Source organism: Penicillium waksmanii, assembly GCF_028829765.1.
Source record: "Penicillium waksmanii strain IBT 27052 chromosome Unknown utg000004l:1.0-5674109.0:1.0-5678898.0, whole genome shotgun sequence".
Lineage (NCBI taxonomy): Eukaryota > Fungi > Ascomycota > Eurotiomycetes > Eurotiales > Aspergillaceae > Penicillium > Penicillium waksmanii.
In genome coordinates, this window is record NW_026643251.1 from 1,019,749 (window position 1) to 1,036,254 (window position 16,506).

General features: G+C 50.3%; 8 protein-coding genes across 8 annotated transcripts; 5 read left to right on the forward strand and 3 right to left on the reverse strand.

Moving 5' to 3' along the window:
* Nucleotides 1–1,266: 1,266 nt before the first annotated feature.
* Nucleotides 1,267–2,792, forward strand: N7481_003249 (Chromatin modification-related protein eaf3; the record flags this gene model as incomplete). Its single annotated transcript, XM_057262468.1, has 4 exons — nucleotides 1,267–1,418; nucleotides 1,645–1,879; nucleotides 2,135–2,516; nucleotides 2,608–2,792. The coding sequence occupies 4 exons, from the start codon at nucleotides 1,267–1,269 to the stop codon at nucleotides 2,790–2,792; spliced, it is 954 nt and encodes a 317-aa protein (XP_057124129.1).
* Nucleotides 2,793–3,449: 657 nt separating this feature from the next.
* Nucleotides 3,450–5,889, reverse strand: N7481_003250 (ARMH3 family protein; the record flags this gene model as incomplete). The annotated part of the gene is made up of 8 exons (XM_057262469.1): nucleotides 3,450–4,158; nucleotides 4,233–4,643; nucleotides 4,697–5,031; nucleotides 5,087–5,199; nucleotides 5,264–5,417; nucleotides 5,476–5,556; nucleotides 5,619–5,744; nucleotides 5,806–5,889. 8 exons carry the CDS (start codon nucleotides 5,887–5,889, stop codon nucleotides 3,450–3,452), a joined length of 2,013 nt encoding a protein of 670 aa, XP_057124130.1.
* Nucleotides 5,890–6,698: 809 nt separating this feature from the next.
* isa1 (Fe-binding Fe/S cluster assembly protein ISA1) lies at nucleotides 6,699–7,503 on the forward strand (the record flags this gene model as incomplete). The annotated part of the gene is made up of 2 exons (XM_057262470.1): nucleotides 6,699–7,374; nucleotides 7,466–7,503. 2 exons carry the CDS (start codon nucleotides 6,699–6,701, stop codon nucleotides 7,501–7,503), a joined length of 714 nt encoding a protein of 237 aa, XP_057124131.1.
* An 853-nt stretch (nucleotides 7,504–8,356) lies between these two features.
* Nucleotides 8,357–9,470, forward strand: N7481_003252 (DSC3 family protein; the record flags this gene model as incomplete). The annotated part of the gene is made up of 2 exons (XM_057262471.1): nucleotides 8,357–8,924; nucleotides 9,004–9,470. 2 exons carry the CDS (start codon nucleotides 8,357–8,359, stop codon nucleotides 9,468–9,470), a joined length of 1,035 nt encoding a protein of 344 aa, XP_057124132.1.
* Nucleotides 9,471–9,885: 415 nt separating this feature from the next.
* On the reverse strand, nucleotides 9,886–10,762 carry N7481_003253 (v-SNARE protein VTI1; the record flags this gene model as incomplete). Its single annotated transcript, XM_057262472.1, has 3 exons — nucleotides 9,886–9,973; nucleotides 10,055–10,461; nucleotides 10,583–10,762. The coding sequence occupies 3 exons, from the start codon at nucleotides 10,760–10,762 to the stop codon at nucleotides 9,886–9,888; spliced, it is 675 nt and encodes a 224-aa protein (XP_057124133.1).
* Nucleotides 10,763–11,498: 736 nt separating this feature from the next.
* Nucleotides 11,499–13,019, reverse strand: rvb1 (RuvB family ATP-dependent DNA helicase pontin; the record flags this gene model as incomplete). The annotated part of the gene is made up of 4 exons (XM_057262473.1): nucleotides 11,499–11,764; nucleotides 11,829–12,512; nucleotides 12,587–12,806; nucleotides 12,876–13,019. The coding sequence occupies 4 exons, from the start codon at nucleotides 13,017–13,019 to the stop codon at nucleotides 11,499–11,501; spliced, it is 1,314 nt and encodes a 437-aa protein (XP_057124134.1).
* Nucleotides 13,020–13,451: 432 nt separating this feature from the next.
* On the forward strand, nucleotides 13,452–14,006 carry N7481_003255 (mitochondrial 54S ribosomal protein bL28m; the record flags this gene model as incomplete). Its single annotated transcript, XM_057262474.1, has 1 exon — nucleotides 13,452–14,006. The coding sequence occupies one exon, from the start codon at nucleotides 13,452–13,454 to the stop codon at nucleotides 14,004–14,006; it is 555 nt and encodes a 184-aa protein (XP_057124135.1).
* A 928-nt stretch (nucleotides 14,007–14,934) lies between these two features.
* N7481_003256 (putative alpha-1,6-mannosyltransferase subunit) lies at nucleotides 14,935–16,065 on the forward strand (the record flags this gene model as incomplete). Its single annotated transcript, XM_057262475.1, has 3 exons — nucleotides 14,935–15,226; nucleotides 15,312–15,745; nucleotides 15,841–16,065. The coding sequence occupies 3 exons, from the start codon at nucleotides 14,935–14,937 to the stop codon at nucleotides 16,063–16,065; spliced, it is 951 nt and encodes a 316-aa protein (XP_057124136.1).
* Between the last annotated feature and the right edge of the window lie 441 nt (nucleotides 16,066–16,506).

Consider the following 16,506-nt stretch of genomic DNA (forward strand, 5'->3'; position numbering starts at 1 on the left):
TTCGCAAACGTCGTGGGGTAAGGAAGTCCGGTCCATCCGATCATCGGCCAAGATAGCTGCACAATATCAGTTATGTGCCACGCTAATAGTCGTCGCATGCCTAAAACTTGATATATAGCATTGGCTAACATGATGTATCAGAATTGTGAATAATTCATGCCCAAATAACCAGGATGTTGCAAAGATTGTCGCTAGAAGTAGGTACTATGAACCGTAGGTGTAAAGTGTCCTCGACCACAAGGTATATAACATTCTCGGGCACAGTATTTAGTAGAGATGCTCCATTTGTCCCTCTCATTAATAACTGATTGGATATGTCTAAGAGATTAGCGCATCATCTTGCACGGCAGTGGTCAAGAATATAGCTTCGGTACTAATAGTACACCAAAGGCTCTTAGATCCAGTTCAAGGGAGCAAAAAACAGATCACCAAACTTATACTTTTCCCAAGGCATGTCTGAACATACCCCCTACTCAATCATTTTCTACATAATCCCTCTCGGGCTTAACCTTGCCATGATCAGGCCTTTCTTTTTTGTATGTCCTCCAAGAGTAATGCTCCATCACCTCTTCCCGGGATAGGGAGGTCCTTCACAAAACAACGATGTGCTGCGATAAAATGTAGCAATTCGATATCTGATTGCTTAATCTATTTTATCTATATGAAACTATCTAATACTAATCATCAAATAAACCAAGGCTCGTGGTGGTTGATCCTCGTGCAGCCCCGGCCTTTAGCTTATGTCATTTGTAGCGCGGGTTCTCCAAGGGGAGAACTGCAACGCGCCCGCGCCGCCTTTTTTTTGAAACCCAGAAACTCCCCAGCCATCAGCCCTTCACAACCCCACTTGATCAAAGATCAAAGATCAAGCTGTTCAAAGATACAAGCTGCTCTGTATTGTTTCATCCAGTGCGCGGCTTGGTGTTCATTCCCAACGCATTCCAACCAAAACCTTGAGAGTTCATCGGGACCGGGCCAGATTGCCCTCTTTCCATCGAGATATCGTCTCGCAGTCGACCATATCAGCAAACCCAAGTATAAAACTTGGCCCGATTTGCCGAAACCACGCTTCGGCTGCTTTTGTTTCCGGAAAGCCGAGTTCAAACGCGGCTTTGGTTGCCTTGAACCGTCGGCCACGACGCCTCAGTCCATCGACACTGCTCGACCAGACGCGACACTCCCCGTGCTTTGCGTGATTGATTCTCTCTTCTTCTGTTTTCTTTGTTCCAAAAGCCTTCTCTCTCATCAAGAATCCCAATCTTCAATATGCCTCCGTCTATGTACACGAAGGACGAGAAAGTCCTGTGTTTCCACCATGACATCCTCTACGATGCCAAGATCCTTGACGTGAGGCACAGAGACGGCGACAAGAAGAACCCTCTTGAGTTCCTTGTTCACTACAAGGGCTGGAAGAATACGTAAGTCCCACCACCCACTCCCCTTTGCCCTTCACCTGCTCTTTGAGAGATACGTGCCTGCGAAATCCGGTCTCGCATCAAGAACGAGGCACAATCATCTTTCCATGTCTATTCTGGTCTAGACGCCCCATCGGCCTTGAATATCGCGTTGGATATTCCAAAGGGCTTCTTTTCCGGTTGCCAGTCTAGCATTAAACTCTGAGACTACCGCTGACCACTTTTGTAGCTGGGATGACTGGGTTCTTGAGGATCGGCTGAGAAAGGCTACTGAAGAGAATCGTGAGCTTGCAGCTAATCTTCGTCGTGAGGTCGAAGCATCTGCTCGTCAAAAAACTGCTAAACCTAACAAAAACAAGCGTCCTCTGTCTGACCGGGGCTCGGTCCGTGATAGTGAAGAGCGTGGCAGTTCAGTGCCCGGCCGCGGCAACAAGCGATCCAAGGGCGAAACTGATATTGAAAAGGTGAGTCTACTGATTCCATATCTAAACTCCCCCCCGCATCAATCCTGGGGCCCAAAAATCCCCTTTTCACCTCTCAACCCCCTCCCTCCCTTTTCCGTCGCATCTCCTGCCTCATCCCCACCATGGCGCGCACCAAACATACGACAGGCCTGCCTAATTTCCTGCCCATCCCTCCGAGGCCCAGGCTCAGCGGAATTATTCTCCCGCTGCCTCCATGACTCTTATTTGCAATGCTCTGACCATCCCCGCGAACAGGAGGAAGCATTCCATATCCGCCCGTCCATCCGCATCGTGATGCCGGATAACCTGAAAGCCCTCATCGTCGACGATTGGGAACGTGTCACAAAGAACAGCTCCGTCGTGAAACTTCCCGCCGAGAAGACCATTCGCCAGATCTTCCAGGACTGGCGTGACGAAGAGGAGCCCAAGCGCAAGGGCAGCCGTATTGACATGGATGTCCTTGATGAAGTCGTCGCTGGCATGATGGAGTACTTTGACAAGATGCTCGATAAACTCCTACTCTACCGCTATGAGCGACCTCAATTCCGCACACTTCGCAAGAAGACCCAGCACGAGTCCGGTCCCGGAAATGGTCCTGTCGATGTCTATGGTGCGGAGCACCTGATTCGTTTGTTCAGTATGTTTGCCCCCTCCCCCCTCTCCCTTCCCGCCCACCTCTATCCCTCTGTTATATCTTGCAATATGTGAACATTGCTAATTCCTTGAAGGCCTCCTCCCTGAACTCCTTGCCCAAACCAACATGGACCTGCAGTCCACCCAGCGCCTGCGTGAAGAACTCTCGAAATTCTCTCTCTGGCTGAGCAAGAACTCGGAAAAATATTTCCGCACAGAGTACGTCCCTGTCGAAGATACCTACGAGAAATCGCCCAAAGCCGCGAAGTCATCGCGTTAAATCATACATCTGTCGACGTTAATGGCATGGGGCCGCGGAGTATGGCTTGCAGTTGAGAGTGCGCTCGAAAAGGTTTCCCTGGCGACAGCTGTCTTCGCAATCAAGCATGTTCCCCTTTCACCTCACTTTTTCTCTTCTCTTCTCTTTTGTTTTTTTAATAGCTTCATTCGATATGTGAAGGTTTTTCTTCTCTGTTTTCATGTTTTTTATCCGGATAGGTTGGCTTTTTTAGCGAGTGGCTCTATGGGAAATAATCAATCACTATTGGTGCTCACTTTCTTCAAGTGGTACTCTTCCACATTTTGTACGAGTTATCTAGGAACCAGGTAGTCAAAGAAAGAAAGGTAAACAGTACCTATGCAATTTACCGAATATACTATTTCTACTGGATATCATGAACAATAACAGCCCTGGGGCAGGTACCTAACTGCCCTGTTTGCAATGGGTAACGCAGGTATGTAATCAACTAAACACCATCCATCCACCGACTAGCATCCACCCGGACCACCCAGTGTGCATCCATTCATCCCATTTTCCATGCAGATATGCACTCACTCCTACTACTAGTATATACCCTCATCCACCATATACCATACTACCACCCATTGCAAATGAACCTGAAATCCCACTGCCCTCATCCTCACCCTCACCCCCCAATCAAGAAACCAAATGCCGCGCATCATCAACAGCACACCGCGCTGCCCTCTTCAACTCCCCCTTCCAATCCGTCTCCCTCCACCTAATCCACGCATTCAAGCCCTCCGGCGGCTGAATACTAAGCGTATCATACCCCTGCTTAATAATCCGATGAACTTCACGCGGAGAAAGATTCTTCTTTTTAATCGACGGCAGTGCGACGGGGATTGGTTCACCGTCTGGTTTAGGGCTTGGGGTCACGGCCGCTGTCGCCGCTTGCTCGGTGCCATCGGATTGGAAGAGGAGGGCGTAGAAGTGCGTTGAGACGGATAGCAAAGTGTTGACTGCTGCCACGTGGATGCTATCCTGAGTTTGGGCGGTGGTGATTGGGGCAGCAGGTGTAGACGACTTAGATGGGGTTGAGGGGTAATAAAGGTCGCGGAATTTCGAAATAACGGGCCCGGTCTCGACGAGCTTGTAGAATAGATCGTCGTAGGAGGATGGGTCTGGTAGGAATGTGTCGCCTCCTGAGACGCAGAAGGCCATTAGCTCTGCGAGGGAGCTGGTTAGGGAGTGGATTTTCGGGTTGTTGGTTAGGTCATTTGCGTAGGTTGTTAGGAAGCGCATTAGGGAGAGGAGGGTACGCCATAGCTCGGACCAGTGATAATTCAGGCGGATTTTGTTGGTTGAGAGGTAGGAGAGGAGGCGGAGGGTTATGGCGATTGCTTGGCTGGGTGGAGGTGTTAGGTGGGTTCATAATGAGTTGGGCAGGCCCCTGGGTGTATAGTCATAGCTGTTACTTACCAGTACAAGTTCACGTCGAGTCGTCGGCGGAGATTGTGGGTGATCGTGTCTATCATGATGTCGAAAATTACCGTGGCGAGGACACGGTCTCCGCCGACGAGGGGGAGGAAAGGTTGTCTCTGCCTGCAGATTCGGACCTTTCGCTTTCCGTCGTCGTTGCAGATGTGTTTGCATAGAGTCGGGTCTTCGACCAGAATGCGGAGGGTGTAGAGGCTCAGTTCCGCGTAGTGAGAGACTCTCGTGGATCGGTAGGCATGCTGGAGGAGATAAGATGACAGCGAGAGGAAGCTCGAAAAAGGTGATTCATCGGTGTTTTTCTCCGGCTTCATGTGGACCATTTGGTAGCCGAAAAGCTTGTTAGAGTTGGTGAAGTCGTATGTCGCCAACAGGATGGCGGCTTCTTGGACGGGACTACTAGATTGTGAGTTGCATGATTCCAGATTCAGAGAGGGATGGTGTCTTACAGCTCGGCAAACATTCCCTTCGCCTCTTCGGCGGTTGGGGGGTTCGCCTTGTTGTGTGTGCCAGGAGTCAAAGCCCGGAGTCCAAAGAAAATCAGAGTATTTGTCAAGGACCAGCCTTCGGGGATGTCATCTTGCACGGCAATATAGCCATTGCGAAGGCCACCACATGCCAAGCCAACACCTTTGGCAATTTTTTGGATGCTCGCCTCGTTGACAAAATCGTCCAAGCGCAGCTGGTAGGGGTTCTGGAATTCAAACTTGTTATAGTTTGCCAGAAGGCCCAACAGAAGAAATGGATCGAACACTTCTAGAGCTGTTTCAGAGTCATTGACATACTGCAGACTATTAACATCTATTGCGTGATATGTAGCATTGCTTCGTGTAGCATACCTTCATCATGGACGGGAAGAGGTCCCTATGGGTGAAATAGGAGACGAGACTTGTCTTGTAGGCGCCACTGGTCATGGCAATGGCCACTCGAACGGCCTTCCGCCGCACCTCAACTAGTCAGATACCTAGGTCAGCTTTCTGTCTATCAAGTCAATTTACTCTTGAGGGAGAACCTACAGCTCGAGCCATTGCGAATGATGTTGTCCAGGACGGTCACAAACTCTGAAATGACCCGATCGACCTCATCGAGTCCAGCCAGAACAGTAATGACATCCGAGCTGGGATTTGTGTATTTCTTGCTCAAAATACTTGTCAAGAAAATGGTCAAGGTCTGAAAGTGATGTCAGCGATCTAACAGGAGCAGGTAAATGGTGCAGCTGGACACTCACATCCAATGCATAAGCATCGCTGGGAGCAGTATTAGAAGCTGCCTGACGGATAGCCCGCAAGAATATATGTCGAGTCTGGGTCTGTAAGGCTGAAATTAGCGTTGTGCACGGGTCCAACGATCGAACCGAAGCAAGGCACTAACCTGCAAGCCCAAGGTCTCATCAGGGCTCAACCCATCCAGTAGAGCATGCAATTGGACAGAGTCGGGTGGCAGAAGAAAAAACTCTCTCCAAAAGCCCTCTGAGGGCTCTTCGGCCTCATCGGCTGGCTAATACAGACATATTGATATCAGCGTTGGGCGGAGTTAAGGCTCACGTGGAGGGGCATACTTTGAAAAGCGTCTCATAAAGCTGGACAACCTTGGGCTGGAAGATCTCCGGTCGACTCTGCTGGGTGAGGGGCGAGGCCTCCATGGTCGAGAAATGATCTGCACCAGCAAACAATAATCAAATTGGATCACTGATGTTGGCCTTAGTTCTTTGAAGAGTTGTGTCGAGTCCGAGCAGCTTGGCACCAGCCACTTTGTCAGCGGGTCCAGCCACATGTCCTTTAGGAGTAGGCGAATGATCCTACTGGATTAGGGTGGAAGAGCTCTTAGGAAGAAGTGTAATGTAAATGATATATTTTCTATTTGGGGTCATTTCTTGATAGATCCACCTACTATCCTGACAATTGGTAGTATGTATCCTATAGTATACTTGCAAGTTTAGTTGGCTGTTTAGTTAGTGCTGTGTTCTGTGCTTGCCTTCCTCCGAGTGTCGGGGGATCCGCTCCAGCTGGAATGACTCAGCTGCCGATGGTCGGCTATGTGGTCATCGAAATGCATTACCATGTTGATCAAACAATCCGGATTGAATAATTATATCATAGAAAATACTGAAAAGAAAGGGACTATATTTAGGCAATTAAAGTCAACACCTGCTGACCCTGTTGACCTATTCATCTCATCAATAGACCCTGACTCACGCCATCACCGCGTGGCGCCACCAGCTGTCTTCAAATACCTCAACGCTGATTGGCCACTCCGGGTCATGCAACCTTAGTCATCTGAGCGACCCCGAGGGTGACCGTAGAACTCCTCAGAACTCCAGTTGTTGTTCACCCACAACTTTCTTCTCCCTTCCGGTCTCACCACAACATTGTCCCGAGCCAGCATTCCTATGCGTACATAACCGTCCCTATTGTCTCTCTCGACTCTTCGATCCCTTCTCTCTCCAACATCATGAGTTTTTGCACCAACATGCAGCGCCCAGTGACATCATCCGCCACTCTCCTCCGATGGCTCAAGCCCTCGGGCCAGCGCTGCAACGCTCTGCGCTCTTTCTCTTCCTATGGAAATGTCCACCAGTCCTCTAAGCGCGACATGCAAACCGCCACAGCCTATCGCCCACACACTCTACCTTCATCTTTCCCGATGCCTCGGAGCACAGGCGGTCCAGCCGAGGGCTCAATCTCAGCAGACTTTGCCTTCCCATCAGAATCCGCCCAGAAGTCTTCTCAATCAGAACACTCTCGAACAAACCTGCGAGAGACCGAGGCTCAGAAGCCCAAGCCAGCCACCACCGCCCCTCCGAAGACTTCCCCGAAACCCCGCCGACCACTCCGTGCCCGCAAGGCCGCCATGAAGTTAACCCCCATCGCTACAGAGCAGCTTCGCAAGTTGATGGCGCAGCCGGAACCAAAGTTCATTCGAGTGGGTGTGAAGAACCGCGGTTGCTCCGGTCTCGCCTATCACCTGGAGTACGTGGAGAAGCCGGGAAAGTTCGACGAAATCGTGGAACAAGACGGTGTGAAGGTTTTGATCGATAGCAAGGCTCTATTCAGTATCATTGGCAGTGAAATGGACTGGCAAGAAGATAAATTGAGCAGGAGATTCGTTTTCCGCAACCCCAACATCAGTGAGTTTTCCCCGGGAAAGACAACACCACACAACAATCTTTCAGGAGCCCATTCCGCCTTAGTCATTGCAATACTAACAATATCTTACAGAGGAGGAATGCGGCTGCGGAGAATCCTTCATGGTTTAAACGCTCCCTTCAAAACGATTTCTTATTCGATTACTTTCTCTCGGCGTCTCCCTTCGGTGCATCGGTCGGCGTTTTCTTTCTATCTATACGGTTTCTCAGGGTCGTGGCCGCTCTTTTGGTCGAGTACATACGCTTGATATCCAGTCGATACGTTCTTCTTTGTTTTTTTCCTTTGTCGTTTTATACCGATATCACCCCGTTCGATATTACCCCACTCGGTGCAGGGGATACGGGTTAAATCTGTGCTTTATACAGCTCTCATAGAGCCCGGCTGAATTGCGTTTCCATCGCTATTGATTATCAGTTGGCCGGAAATTCGCTTTTCATATGATGTGACACTAAATACTTGTACCATGGTATAGACTAGTCCAATAAACATGATTATGATTTGGAATTGATACTCCTTCCTGCTAAGTAGCCATATTGTCTAAACTGAGGCTAGTTTCACACTTGCCAATAATTTAATCAGTGGCATGACTCCAGGTACCCGAGTAGCATGACTATACCTACTAGTTCCACCCTAGTAATTTGCATTCAGCAAGATATGCAGAAACGCCTTCCAATCCAGGCACCAGGGCAACTAATGGGACTACTCAGCAGGTAAGACGACTGAATATATCACATTCAAGTTTTACCAACAGCAAATTATAATCAATTCAAACGAAAATACTCGAGTATCTTCAAACTGAAGCTCATCCGGTTCCTCTTCTTCCCCAACAGCAGCCTACTACGTCACATGATGGACCGGCGGCCTCGGCCAGCCTAACGCCGTTAGAGCCTCTCCGCAACAACCCCATCCCATCCAAGCTCTACAACTACCCCAATGAAACAAGATTAAAGAGACAAACTCGCAATGGCCCTGCCAACCTCCCTCGCCCCAAGCGAGGGACTTAACACCTTAAACCCACCCGACGCCCTCCTCCTAACCATCCGCTTCTCCGCCTCAATACCCGACCTCCCCCTCGACATCCAAACCCCAACGCAAACAACAGGCGCCGGCCTAAAACAACTCATAAGAGCCGATCTCCCACAAAATCTATCATCCCACAGACTCCGCCTCATCTACGCTGGCCGCGGTTTAGACGACCAAACCGCGCTCTCGACATCTCTCAAACTACCGCCTTCGCCAGCTCGCTCGCCACGCCCCGCAGAGGACTACTCAGAGCAACAGCAACAGCAACACGCTAGTAATAATCCCCGGGATCTAAGCGGTAGTCGCAATGCAATCGACAAGGGCAAACAGGCCGTCCGTGATTCTAGACCTAGAATCTACATCCACTGCTCGATTGGAGATATTGCGCTTTCGGACTCCGATCTCGAGGCTGAGGCTGCTATTGCTTCGACAACTCTGTTGCAGAAACAGAAGGATGAATTGATGAAACTCGGACCTAGACATGGGTCTTCGCTATTTCCTTCTACCGGTCCGGGGGGGCTTGGATGGCTCGGGCTTGGGCTCGGGCTCTTCCCAGCAAGCTACTGCTGCTTCTTCTGCTGCAACAGCACCGCCGACGACGACCACACCTGCCCCGCGCGGCTTCGACCGTCTCCTTTCAGCGGGATTCACAGCTTCAGAAGTAACGGCTCTGCGATCGCAATTTCTGGCCGTGCAGTCCGTGACCAGGACGCCGGATACGATGCCTTCTGGCGAGGAGTTGCGGGATTTAGAAGATCGGTGGATGGACGAGGGGAGTACGAGTGCCAATCTTGGAGGTGGGGATGGGGCTGGTGGTGGTGCTGCCGGGGGAGGGGGTGGATTTGGTGGAGATGAAGATGGTGGGTTGGGGACTGGGTCTAGGAGTGCGTGGGATGATATGCTTTGGGGCGCGGTTATGGGGTTCTTTTGGCCGGTTGGTTGTGCGATGTGGCTGAGGAGGGAGGAGGGGGTTTGGAGTTGGAGGAAGGGGGTTGCAGTCTTTGTGGGAGTGGTTATGAATGCGGCTTTTGGTGCGGCGAGGATTATGGGTTGATTGGTTGCGTTTCTCTACTAATATGTATGATGTTTGCTGGTTTACTGTTTGGTCTTTTGCGATATACCCTCTTCAAGTTTTTGGCATATTATTTTGAATCTCATGGATATAAACTACTACCTACGCCTGTGGCAATACTTGCTGTTCATGCCAGTGACGTCTGAAACTGAATAGTTGTATTGCTAATTGTAGTTTGTTGTGCTGTTTTATCGATTGAGTTACGGTTCTACCAGGTGGCTGTAGGGAAACTGGTCTTTGCATAATATCAAATATTCAATTACAAGGTTCAACATCTATGAACCAGACAAGGCATAGAAAGCCTTAGATACTGCGAGAAAAGGCTGTAGCATACAATATCCATGAAGAGGAAACAGAGAAAAAGAAAATCCCAAGCTAACGCCATAAAACCCCACCGCTAATGAAACTTGCTATAAATGACGGCGACAATAAGAAGAACAAGGACCGTAATGATAGCAATGGTGATTATCCGATTCGTAGCCATCCTGTCAGAGTTGGTCAGATTGGCACTTCAAACGAGCCCCAGAGCCATGGGGCGGGAGGAAATAAAGAAGGGGGATCATTACCTACGGGCCATGCCCCTCAAAGTCTTAATGCTGGTATCAACGTAGCCCTCACTCTGGTGCAGGTTATCGCGCGTATGCTGGATCGTCTGTCGCTGGACGTATAGATCGCCCAGGACGCCGCGCCCAATATCCTCCGTCTCCAGCGCCATGCGCTGACTATCCTGCAGTCGGGCAGAGCTGCGCTCTAGTCGGTCGGTTCCGGAGAGAAGTTGCTGGCGCTGCTCGACTTGCTCGTCTTGGGGATCGTCGGTGTATCGGTCGCCGAAGACTGCGCTGCGATCGTCGGTGAGTTCCTTCATCTTGCGCTTTATTTCGTCGATGTCGGTTGAGTAATTGCGGAAGCGCTGGTTCACTTTTGACCGGACTTCTGAGGGAATGTTTTGCTTCTCCATGCGCATTTGATCGAGCTGTTTTATGGTTTATTGCGTTAGTGGTTTGCTTTGTTCTCGAGAGTCTTGTTGCCTGCAGATGGTGATGCGGGGTTGAGGCCGGAGATAGTCTATCTGCAGGCGTACTGGAAGGACTCACCAATTCTGTTGCCTCGTCTAATACCTGCTCCGCTTGGCGAATTGCGTTTTTGCGCTCCTCGCCGCTGGCCTCGGTGATCTGGTCCAGTTTCTGGTTCAGATCAGCTTGTACAAGCTTCAGTTCGTTCTCGTAGCTGCCGAACATCTCGGAGCCCGCATCAGTGTCCAGGGGATTCGACATCTTGGAGGTTATGTCCTAGGGAATGTGCTTCGAAGAGAGTGTGTCTGTTGCGACGGTTTGCAGTGATGATGCTGTTCAACCGCAGGCTCCACTGTTATCTGGGGGTTGAGCTATTCCGCTGGGGCGAGTGGCGATCGTTCAAAGGTCTCGACCAGATTCGTATATTGCGAATGCGAGGATGAGTTCGCTCAGCCTGTAGGTAAATGCTTCACTGTCGCCGAATGTTGAAACAAGAGAGAATGTGATGAGGCAATGTACCGGAGGCTGGGGGATGTCGAATGGTGAAGGTCCCATCGGCCCACGTGATCTTCGCCGAGGCCGGGGGTGAGCAGTCGGTGGGGTTCGAGTATACTATTAGTAGTACGAGTACCTAAAAACAATAATTACAAATGCAAATCATGAGAAGATTGAGCTGTACTGATGAAAGCCCGATTCGACCTTCTCATCATCTACTAGGTGTCATTGTGCCTTTCTTAGAAAGTTCCTGCAGGCACACAACAGATCAGCAGACACAGACACACCCACAGCTGGTACCTGACAGCTCTACTTGAAACAACACCATTGGAGGTCAAATAAACCAGGTAACATCAGATAGCATTAGCATAAAATTCGAGGCCTACGCAAGAAAGATTCGCCTTTTCAATACACAAAAAGAATACCCCCATGGTATACATGACAAATCATGGAACTCCCTTCTTTTTCCCTTTGTCCAATATTCTCCATCTGTCCAGGTCGTCTAGAGAAGGAATTTGCTGGCATCCTGTTGGACGATCGCAGCGCTACGCTTCGCATCTAGGAACAGATCTTCACACTCAGCAACATCGGCCACCTCGATTCCACCAGGTCGCCCGTTAATGCGAGCAAGAATGCTGGCCGGAGTCAACAGTTGCAAAGCGTACCGCAGGGAAACCTTGCTACCGTGCTCGGCAACCTTGTCCAGCGCAGGTTCGGTGATGTTAAGGCCCTCCGTCTTCGCACGAAGTCGGATGATAGTCTTGATCTCTTCGGGGGCGTAGGGGTTGGTGGGGACGATCAGAAGGCGGGCAAGCAGGTCGGGGGGGGATACCGTGGGCGGCGCTGATCTCGTCGGTGCCGCGGATGACAGTGTGACCACGGTTGGATGCAAGAATGACAATAGGGGAGATGGTGGACTCGAGAGCGCGGTTCAGATATGTGAAGCACTCGATATCGAGCATGTGGACCTCATCAATGAAGAGCACACCAGGGACAAGCTCAGCCACACCCTGGTCGATATATCGGTTGACCACCTTGTTGATCTCTTGTCGCAGCTTGTCTGTGATCTCGGTCTTCTTGGGCTTCATCAGTTGGCCCATCATACTCATAACATCCTGTCCACCTTGCGGCCGGGCGTTGGCCATGTCCAGATCGTGGAGTGTGACATCTTGCACAATCTCCTTCTTCTTGTGAACCTCGCCCTTGGGAACGGGCACATACTCCTCCGCCTCCAGATCGAACTCGGTAGCATAGGCATCGGAACGACCAACGCGCTTGCACGCACCGGTGTTGGATTCGATATAGATGACATCTCCGACGGTGACGCGCTCCTTTTGGATAGCCTCGTAGATGCTAGGGTCCAGACGAAGCTTCTTAGTGCCCTTCGCGGACTTCAATCCAATTATCAGGTGGCTGATGGTGCGGCCGTAACCACCCAGTGGGTTCTCCGTCTCCTCGGGGGTGAGCTCGGTCACTTCACCCTCATAGACCTCCTTGGTTTCGCGAACGCGCAATCCTAGACCGTGTTAGCCCAATATACCCTCAATCTCCCGGTCTCCCGGGTAATATCCTATCAATCGCGTCGCGTACCAATTGCCCTTCGGAAGTTCTCCATCAAAGCCTCTGTCTTCTTGACCTCCGCAGAGTAGATCTCGCTACCGACGATCGGGCAGAAAGGAACCTTTGTTCCCAGCTCCTGTGATACAGCAAGAGCAAGTGCGGTCTTTCCGGTACCGGGGCCACCAGCAAGCAGGACTGCTCGGCCAGCCATCTTCTTAGCCTTGATAAGGTCGACTACCACGCCGCATGCCTGTCAAATGGAAGGTCTACCGTCAGCTCCGGTTTCGATCCAAAATCAAAAGAGAATGGGTTCACTCACCTCTCGGGCAGATGCTTGCCCGACGAATCCATCACCTGTAATCTCCGAAGTGCCATCAGAGCGCAAGCCCAACCCGCGGATATGGGTGTGCGCTGCGGTCCGGTTCTCGCGCGAGTTGCCCTTGACTTCACTGATCTGGACCATGATTGTAGAATGTGGCTTCGTAGCCACCGGTGTGGGAGGGGGGAGGGGACGAGGGTCAATGGGGACGAGAGAGAAGAATCGAAAGTAAAGATGAGCTTGTAAGAGATAAAAGAACCGGGTAATGCGATGATGGGGGCTCCGTCTCCGTGGTATCTCTTTGCTTCGTGAAATTCGCGAGCAAGGGATCTGCGCAGCCACTCACGGCGTCGCGCTGAAGGCGGTCAACACCTCCAATTTCTTCCATCCGCGCCCAAACCAGCTTCCCGTTGAATTGTGATATTGTGATACTCACCAACTGCTGTCGCCCTACACTCTCAATGGCAGCTATTCACTCTCGATCCGCCATGTCGGCCCCCCTTCTCCCTTTCCTCGGCCTTTCAAAGCCTCTCCCTTTCGACTCCGAAGCGTTCCTTCTCCACCACATTGGCTCCCATGGCCAATAAGCCTCTCGCCGAGCATATCCCACCCTACCCTTATGGCGCCAGGCAATGGTACAAGCAGGCCGACACTGGTCTCTACGGTGGCTCCATGATCCGTTTCGGTAACAAGATTTCCGACGGTCGCAACAAGGGCAAGACGCGCCGTAGCTGGAAGCCCAACGTCCGCCGCAAGAAGATGTACAGCGATGCCCTCGACCAACACCTGTTCATCAAGGTGACCCGCAAGGCGCTCCGCACAATTGAGAAGGAAGGCAGTCTCGACAAGTACCTCCTGGGAAATGGACCCGGCCGCATCAGAGAGCTCGGCATGTTCGGATGGAATCTCCGGTACCAGATTATGCAAACCCCCAAGATCCAAGAACAATTCCAAGAAGAACGACAGAAGCTGGGACTCTCCGAGCCAAAGTCCTTTGAAGAGTGGATTAAGGAGAGGGAGGACGAGGTTGAAGCGAAGATTCAAGAGCGACTCAATATCAAGAAGGTCACGACACCGCGCCGGAAGGGCCAGGCCGATCCCCAGAGGATTGCTCAGCGATCTTTGGAGTGATCGTATCGTTTATTGATTTGATTGAGATACCTCGGTGTCTTTTGTTTTTGTTTTTCCCCCCTTTTTGGTTGGTATCCTGCATTGGTCAGGATGCTTTGGACAAGCGCTCCTCCTATTGTACCATTATCGCAACGAACCCGTTGACGCGATTGAGCATCTCTTTTACGCCAAGTCACCCAGCAATGTTTCTCTGCCAGCACCATGATATCAGGAGACTCAGCTGGGTTTTTACTGGGCTTGCATATTAAATTTTCTGTATTTATACTCCAATCACATCTACATTGTTACAATCTGAGTTGTCTGTGGCTGTTCTTCGAATTCTACACGTAGCCAAGTTGTCTGGGTGTAATAGACTGGATTTTATAATGAAATTGAAAGATCCATTGGTAAACAATCCTGGAGGCGCCACGTGCTCGACGGTGGAAAATGTAAGGATCTTTCAAGTTCCCTTAAAGTATGGTGGTACTCTTCCCGAGGTCTTAATAACGGTGCAACATATATATATCCGATGCTTAGGACGTAGTACCCACCCAGACTACTAGAATATTGCGAACCGGCAATTGATCCCTTGAACGGAGGTAATTTCCAGGTAGAAAACAAAACAAACCTATGATTTGTCGATCTCTTATCTTTCGCAATCGAGTGCTAACTCGAAACGGGCAATGCTGGTGAAGGACGAGAAGTCGTTGGAATGCGCAGGCAGAGACATGGCCGGATTCGGAGATTCGGCGGAACCCTGCGAACATTGGAACTTGCACACTGGAACATCCAACCTCGTCATTGAAACCACTCACTTACGGAAACTCGCTCGGTCTAATTCAAGTTCCCCTGTGAAGCATTTGTTCGACGGCCTTTGTAAGATGGTCTGATTTATTCCGTCCCATCTCATTCCCATTCAGCAACACAGCGCTGGGTATCACCTCTCGCCATGCAGTTCGCTCTACCTCCGCGGAGTCCCCATCCTCTCCCTAGCGCCCGATCGACTCGATTGCCATACTACCGCAAGAAACAGCTGAAGACTGTCGCTGTCGCTGCGATCGCAATTGCCACGATCCTCTATCTCCTCTCCTACTTTACCTCTTCAAGCTCGACATCTGCTGTGACCGCGCCGGCTAGCACTTCAGGCGTTGTGATCGTCACAGTTCTGGATCGTAAAGTGCTGAGTGAGAGCTTCATTAAGAAGATCGTGACCAATCGCGAAGATTATGCAAAGCGTCATGGTAAGCTTCTACATGGTCAAATCCATCGCGCAAAGCTTTAAGTTTATTTGCTTGCTAACCTTGTTGCCCTTGTCTTGTCTTACAGGGTATACGAATTTCTTCGCAAGCACATCCGACTACGAGGAAACCATCGGCGACTCACCCCGAAGCTGGGCTACACTCCCCGCCGTCCGACATGCCCTTGCTAAAAACCCAAGCTCAAAATACTTCTTCCACCTCAGCGCCCATGCGCTGATAATGAACCCGACCAAGTCGCTCAAGTCACACTTGTTAGATCGGAGCAAACTAGAATCGCTCATGATGAAGGACGTATCCGTCGTCCCGCCAGACAGCATTATCAAAACATTCTCGCATCTCAAGGAGAAAGATGTGGACCTGATTGTTACCCGGGATGGCGAGGATCTCAGTCCTGGCAGCTTCATCCTCAAGAATGGCGATTTTGCTCGCTATTTTCTCGATCTCTGGTTTGATCCGCTATATCGCAGCTATGGATTTGCAAAGGCCGAGACGCATGGATTGGTATGATTGAAACTTCCCCTGATAAACGCGCGCTGGACTGCCCGGAGCGGCAGGGAGGGATCGATTGATATAGTTGACTAACACACATCTTCTAGGATCATATCATTCAATGGCATCCGACAGTTCTCGCCCGAACGGCTCTGGTTCCGCAACGCGTTTTGAATGCTTACAGCAAAGACTCGTCTGGCGCAGAAGCAGATGGGACTTACAAGGATGGCGATCTCGTCCTTCGTTTCCCTGGATGCGAAGCTAAAGGCGGCGATTGCGACGAACTGAATCCGTATTACATGCTCTGGCAGAAGAAGGCGAAAAATGGTTGATTTCTGTTCTGGGATGACTTGCACCGGTGGGGTGCATCAGTTATGATTATCATCTGGCTTGGAGTTCTTGGTCTTCTCGGTAATAGTTCACATATAGCGTGGTTAGTTCTCTTCTACTTTTGGAGTGCATACGGTCGGCCCTAAGGAAACATGGTCATTATTTTCTACATATGCTCAGTAATAGAATGCAGTGTCTACTTTATACTATTTTTGAAGCTTTGCTTTGATGTCTCCAGAGCCTCTAGCAGCTAACTAGAGGGTATCGTTACTAATTGGGAGAGCTGGATAAAGCCACTACATACTTGAGTTGGCATGTTTTTTACCGCTGGCCATGTAGAATATCTCTTAAAGATGAAGGTAAATTTGTTCAATTACTAAGAAACCATTAATGAAGACAAAATGCCTTCGGGCATATTTCCCCCATTTTATTTGCTCAATAAC